The 6,846-nt window shown below is 47.5% G+C and overlaps 1 protein-coding gene across 2 annotated transcripts in view; it reads right to left on the bottom strand.

Annotated features, from left to right (window-relative positions):
* Window positions 1-4,019: 4,019 nt before the first annotated feature.
* The window catches only part of LOC126295204 (ankyrin repeat domain-containing protein 65-like), a 76,525-nt gene continuing 73,698 nt past the window's right edge, over window positions 4,020-6,846 (bottom strand). For both annotated transcript variants that reach the window (XM_049987519.1, XM_049987520.1), the window contains exon 3: window positions 4,020-5,349. In XM_049987519.1, coding sequence (XP_049843476.1) covers window positions 4,176-5,349 — 1,174 coding nt within the window. In that variant the 3' untranslated portion in view covers window positions 4,020-4,175. The remainder of the gene's footprint in view (window positions 5,350-6,846) is intronic.

Raw genomic sequence — 6,846 nt, 5'->3', positions numbered from 1 at the left:
GATGTATCAGAGGTCCCATTCATCAAACTGCACATGGCCCACACCATTACAAAACCTTCACTAGCGTACCGGCCGCTACGGTCGCAGGTTCGAATCCTGTCTCGGGCATGGATGTGTGTGATGTCCTTACGTTAGTTAGGTTTAAGTAGTTTAAGTTCTAGGGGACTGATGACCTCAGATGTTAAGTCCCATAGTGCTCAGAGCCTTCACTAGCTTGGACAGTGAATGGATTACCTGTACACATCCATCCGCTCGATACAATGTGAAACGAGACTCGCCCGACCAGGTGACACGTTTCGTCACCAGCAGTTGAACGTCGGTGGTAACGGGTCCAGGTGAGGCATAAAGCTCACTGTCGTGCACTCATCAAGGCTACACGAGTGGGTCTTCACTTCCTAAGGCCAGTACCGGTGCTGAATCATTGGACGGTTCGCAAGCTGACATTTGCTGATGGCTCAACATTGAAATCTGCAGCAGTTTGCGGAAGGGCTGCACTTGTCACGTTGAACGGTTCTCTTCAATCATCGTTGGTCCTGTTCTTGCAGTATATTTTTCCGGCCGCAGCGATGTCGGAGATTTGATGTTTTACCAGACTCCTGATATTGACAGTATACTCGTGAAGTGGTCGTATGTACCTCGCAGATGATGTGTCCCATCCCTCATGCGCCCACTATACCACCTCGTTCTAACTCAAACTTGATAACCAGCCATTGTAGCAGCAGTAACTAAATTATCAACTGCGCCAGACACTTGGTGTCTTATACAGGGTGTTACCAACCGCAGCGCCGTATTCTGCCTGTATGCATATTTCTGTATTTGAATACACTTCCCTGCACCAGTTTCTTTGGCACTTGTGTGTGTGTGTGTGTGTGTGTGTGTGTGTGTGCGCGTGTGTGTGTGCGTGTGTGTGTGTGTGGGTGTGGGTGTGTGTGTGTGTGTGTGTGTGTGTGTGTGTGTGTGTGTGTGTGTGTGTGTGTGCGGGCGCGCGCGCGCGTGCGTGCGTGTATACACGCACACACACACACACACAAACACACACACACACACACACACACACACACACACACACACACACACACACACAAACACACACTGAAGTGCCAAAGAAACTGGTGTATGCATGTCTATTCAAATACAGAAATATGTATACAGGCAGAATACGGCGCTGCAGTCCGCAACAGATATGTAGAGTCAAATGAAAAGCAATTTTCGATGTTTCTACATCTACATACATACTCCGGAATCCACCATACGGTGCGTGGCTGAGGATACCCTATACCACTACTAATCATTTCCTTACCTGTTCCACTCACCAACAGAGTGAGGGAAAAACGCCTGCCTATATGCCGCCGTACCAGCCGTGATTTCTTTCGAACACATCATCTTAGGTACAAAAATCATATTATGAGTGGGTTACATGACCACAGAGCAGGGTTACCGGGCAATGTTCAAAGAGACTGCTGAAGTTAATGGAACAACATTCCTATATAGAGCAGTGTTGTTCTATTAACTTCAGCACTCTGTTTAAACATTACCTGATAACCTTGCTCCATGACCACGCAACTGACTTTTAAAGAGCTAATCACAGAGGTCACTGAAATGCTGAGAGCTGCTCCCGCATTGTGGAGCTGTGAATGCTGGGATAGAAACGTGAAAACTGATGAAGCATGGAAAATTGCTTTGCAGTTGACAACAAATGTTGATGATATAACCAGGAATATTAAGTTCATAAAAACGTAACGTGGCAGGGAATGTAACAAAACGCAGGAGACATGTAAAACTGAAGACGAAATTTCCGAATTCAGTTTGTGGTCTGGATACACTTCTATGATCTTCCTCGTAGAAAACTGTCTCTCAGATGGAAGTCGCAGCACTATTACGGCACATGTTTGTTTCTGTACGTTTTTGGCTTGGGTTTTAAAAATAAGTAATATCACAACAGAGTAGACGACCACTGAAAACCGTAATCCCTTGGATGGCTACTTTCATTTATAATGTAAAATATAATAACGTAAAGGAAAGCATACTTATGCAAATTTATTTGCCACGGTAATTCCCTTTCTTCTGAAATAAAAATCAGGCTGCTGTTGTTGTGATCTCTCTTACGTCCTGAGAAGCATTGCTGGGGATGCGGTAATTCCAGTAAACCTCTCTGACCTCCTGACCTCCAACAACCAGGCGTCACTGTACCAGTGTCCAAATGTTCATTGTCTGCTTTTGAAACTGTTCTGTTGGACTTGTCCATTTGTGACATTTACTATCTGGACTTCTGTCTACCTTGTAACGGACTGTGAAAATCTTTGAGTCAGTCCGTTATGCAGTTCAGGCATTTATTACAGGTTTACGCATTAGATCAACATGATAGAAAATACTGGCAAAAAAAAAGAGAAAGTAAACTATAATTTTAAAACATAGATAATCTCAGAATAACATTGATCACACAAAAAGTCCAATTACATAACAGCTGCCTTCACGAAAGGTCTGGTTCATTGACGTTGTCAGAAACTCCTTCCTAATCCACATGCTCACTCTTTTCTGCTTTCAGTTCATGTTCACAAGTTGTTAGTACAGCAGGGTTTACCATGTGACTCCTTTCTTCTTTCTTTGTAATTATGTCCTCAAGTCTTACATGATTTGTTTAAAATTCATCGTCCCTTGTCCTTCTGATGAAAGAGATCTTACAGTTTGCAATTCTGAAGGAATGTCGTGAGTCTTACTTTCAGCTTTCCAGTCATATGCTATGCAGTCATGCCGCATGATCTTCACAGTTCCATGGCTGGAGAACACATTACGATACTCAGCTGGCTGATGTCCGGTGTCTGTTCTCTTCAGCTCCTTCTGTAATTGTGCAAAAACTCTGTCGGGAGACAGAAATTAATGGCCAGTTATTGGAAAGTAAATCTCGTAAGAGGAGCACAGCAAACAACATTGGCAGTGGGGTTCCGTCAGCGAAAGTCTTATTAAATTTGTGCCTTGCAGATCTCGCATTTGGAGCACATTGTAAACAGCAGATATCACCTTATTGCAAGTCTTAGTGCATTGATTCTACATCTACATCTACATACATACTCCGCAATTCACCATACGGTGCGTGGCGGAGGGTACCTCGTACGGCAACTACCATCTTCTCTCCCCGTTCCACTCCCAAACAGAACGAGGGAAAAATGACTGCCTAAGTGCCTCTGTACGTGCCCTAATCTCTCTTATCTTCGTGGTCTCTCCGCGAAATGTAAGTTGGCGGCAGTAAAATTGTACTGCAGTCAGCCTTAAATGCTGGTTCTGTAAATTTCCTCAGTAGCGATTCACGAAAAGAACGCCTCCTTTCCTCTAGAGACTCACACCCTAGTTCCTGTCTCTCTCTGTCCAAGTGTACAAGTATGGAGAAGTATAGAGACGTATTGAGAAGTATCGAGAAACCCAGCCTCTAGAACGCATCTGCAAACAACATCATTGAGGGGATGAGTGTGGCTTTTGTGAAGGTTTGATACACACCATGCCCCACATCTGATCTAGATAAAATATTGTTTCTGCTTGTTCCTGAGAAGAGTGGTATAACTTTACTTTTTCAAAATATGGATATCTTTGGCACACCGGTAAGGTAGCTAATGTGGACAGTAGCTGGAGAGGAGATGGCGACTTTTTTGACTACTGATGACTACACTGACAGGTCCTGTATCCCTACTAGCCTTACGATACGTAGCACTGGGAAGTCTGCTGGGTATGAGTACACTCTTGACACTATTCTTGCTCTCAATCACCAGCATTCTTTGGTTCGACAGGTACTCAGTACGTCAGGTTCATAGTAAGCCAGTAATGTGGTTTCAGTAATTCCTCTGGTGTCACATATCGGTGCTTATGGAGAACAGTATTTAGTATTCACTAAGAACTAAAGACTAAAGATGTCTGCCATATCATTTCTACATGTAGATTCAAAGCACCATGTAAGCTGGGGGGGGGGGGGGGACGGGGTTCTATGATAAAATATTGTAGAGGTTTCTTTTGCTAATCATGTATTTGGGAATGTTACACAGTTTTGCAAAGTGTGTATGAGAAATGTAATCACATTATTTTCTCAAAACAAATTTTATGTGCTGCAGTTTACATTAGTTAGCGTGTATCTCCCTTTGATTTATCTTTCCTGCACCATTAGTAGATCAGTTACATGCACCACAGATTTATCTTAGCAATTCCACCAACTCTAGGCGAACCCACCGTTTAGCGATGTCCAGGGGCGTATTCCCGTAGTCAGTCCTGAGCGACTTGTCTGCCCCTGCCTCGAGCAGCACAGCCGCCACCTCCGCATAGCCTTTTCTTGCTGCCCAGTGCAGTGGCGTCGCGCCCTGCCACCCCACCATGTTGGGCTGAGAGGCGGACGCCAGCAGCCGCTTCAGTACGCCGACCTTGCCGTTCTGTGCAGCCAAGTGCAGAGGTGTGTACCCTCTGTTATCCCTGAGCTCACTGTCTGCCCCTGCCTCGAGCAGCACGGCCGCCACCTTTGAGCGACCATTTTCCGCCGCCCAGTGCAGTGGCGTCCACCCGCGCTGCCCCCTCACGTTGGGGTGGGATGAGGACGCCAAGAGCAGCTGCACGACCGCCACGTGGCCCTTCCGCGCAGCCCAGTGCAGGGGTACAGTCTTCCACCTGTCCGTGGCGTCCAACCGCGCCCCACCTCCTAGCAGACACCTCACCACTCTGAGGTGTCCCCTGCCTGCTGCCCAGTGCATTGCAGTCCTCTTATGGTCGTCCTTCACTTTTACATTTGCTCCCGCCTGCAGCAGCACAGTCGCGACCTGTGCACAGCCATTTGCTGCCGCACAGTGCAGTGGCGTCCACCCGCGCTGCCCCCTCACGTTGGGGTGGGGTGAGGACGCCAAGAGCAGCTGCACGACAGCCACGTGGCCCTTCCGCGCAGCGCAGTGCAGGGGCATGTCCCCATCGTCATCCCTGAGTTCCATGTCTGCCCCTGCCTCGAGCAGCACGGCCGCCACCCTGCTGCAACCATTTTCCGCCGCCCAGTGCAGTGGCGTCCACCCGTCCTCGCCTCTCACATTGGGCTGAGGTGAGGACGCCAGCAGAAGCCGCACAACAGATGCGTGGCTCTGCTGCGCAGCCCAGTGCAGAGCCACGTTTTTCCACCTGTCTGTGGCGTCCGGCTGTGCCCCACCGTCCAGCAGACATTTCACCATCTTGAGGTGACCCCTGCCTGCTGCCCAGTGCAAAGCAGTCCTCTTCTGCCTGTCCGTCACACTCAGGTCCGCACCCGCTGCGAGTAGTGTTCGTAGTTGATCCAGTTGTCCCTTCTGAGCTGCCTCTATCAGCGCACAGCCCTTTTCGTATGCAGACCAGCTCCTGCACAGAACAACGAAATTCTGACATGGTACTGAAAACACAAACATCTCATAGAAAAGAAAACCGTTCTAGAAGTGAAACTGAGAGTAGTTACACTATGTGATCAAAAGTATCTGGACACCTGACTGAAAATTCCACTCCGGCAGGCATACGTTCAATCAGGTGCAAGAAGGTGGGAAAAGGCAGCACATTCTTCACAGAGTGGTATCGATGTCAGCCAGTGAGGTGTTCTATAGGACTCAGGTCAGAACTCTGTGCAGGCCAGTCCATTACACGGATGTTATTGTCGTGTAACCACACTGCCAGACGCTGTGTATTACGAACAGGTGCTCATTCGTGTTGAAAGATGCAAACACCATCCTCGAATTGCTGTTCAAGAGTGGGAAGCAAGAACGTGCTCAAAACATCAATGTAGGCTTGTGCTGTGATAGTGCCACGCAAAACAAGGGGTGCTAGCCCCCTCAAAGAAAACACGACCACGCCATAACACCACCGCCTCCGCATTTTACTGTCACCACTACACACGCTGGCAGATGACGTTCACCAGGCATTCGCCATATGGCACCCTGCCATCCACACAATTGTTTTCCACCGTTCAATCGTCCAATGTTTATGCTCCTTACACCGAGCGAGGCGTCGTTTGGTATTTACCAACATGGTGTGTGGCTTATGAGCAGCGACTCGACCATCAAATCTAAGTTTTCTGACCTTCCACCTGTCATAGTACTTGCACTGGATCTGGATGCAGTCTGGAATTCCTTTGTGGTGGTCGGGATAGATGTCTCCCTCTTACACGTTACGATTCTCTTCAACAGCCGGCGGTCTCTGTCGGCCAGCAGACGAGGTCGGCCTACACGCTTTTGTGCTGTACGTGTCCCTTCACGTTTCCACATGACTATCACATCGGAAACAGTGGACCTAAGGATGTTTACGAGTGTGGAAATGTCGCGTACACACGTATGACACAAGTGACACCTAGTCACCTGACCACATACGAAGTATGTGAGTTCCGCAGAGCGCTCCATTCTGCTCTCTCACGATGTCTGATGACTACTGAGGTCGCTGATATGGAGTACCTGGCAGTAGGTGGCAGCACGATGCACCTAATATGAAAAAGGTCTGTTTTGTGGGATGTTCGAATACTTTTGATAACATAGTGTATAAAATCATAGATCTGCGAATATTGTGCTCTGTTACTGAATGGTCTGTGGGTACAGAGCATACAATCAATAGTGACCCAAATGTCTCCAATTTCTTTCATATAAGGAAAATATGGCGGTTAAGACAACAAAGTCAGTTTATTATCATTCTCCTAGTAGTGAAGTGTCATTCTGGCCATGATAAATGGAGAGTTATCCTACTACAGAATGGCATGACTGTCAGGGAAGATGCAGAGCAAGAGTGTATGCAAACAGTCTGCCATTATGTTCACATATGCCACAACTGCCACTGTAACTTCAATTGCTACCATAGGTCAGAAGGAAGCCCAGGTGAATG

This window comes from Schistocerca gregaria, chromosome 11 (assembly GCF_023897955.1).
Source record: "Schistocerca gregaria isolate iqSchGreg1 chromosome 11, iqSchGreg1.2, whole genome shotgun sequence".
NCBI lineage: Eukaryota > Metazoa > Arthropoda > Insecta > Orthoptera > Acrididae > Schistocerca > Schistocerca gregaria.
This window is presented reverse-complemented; position numbering and strand designations above follow the sequence as displayed.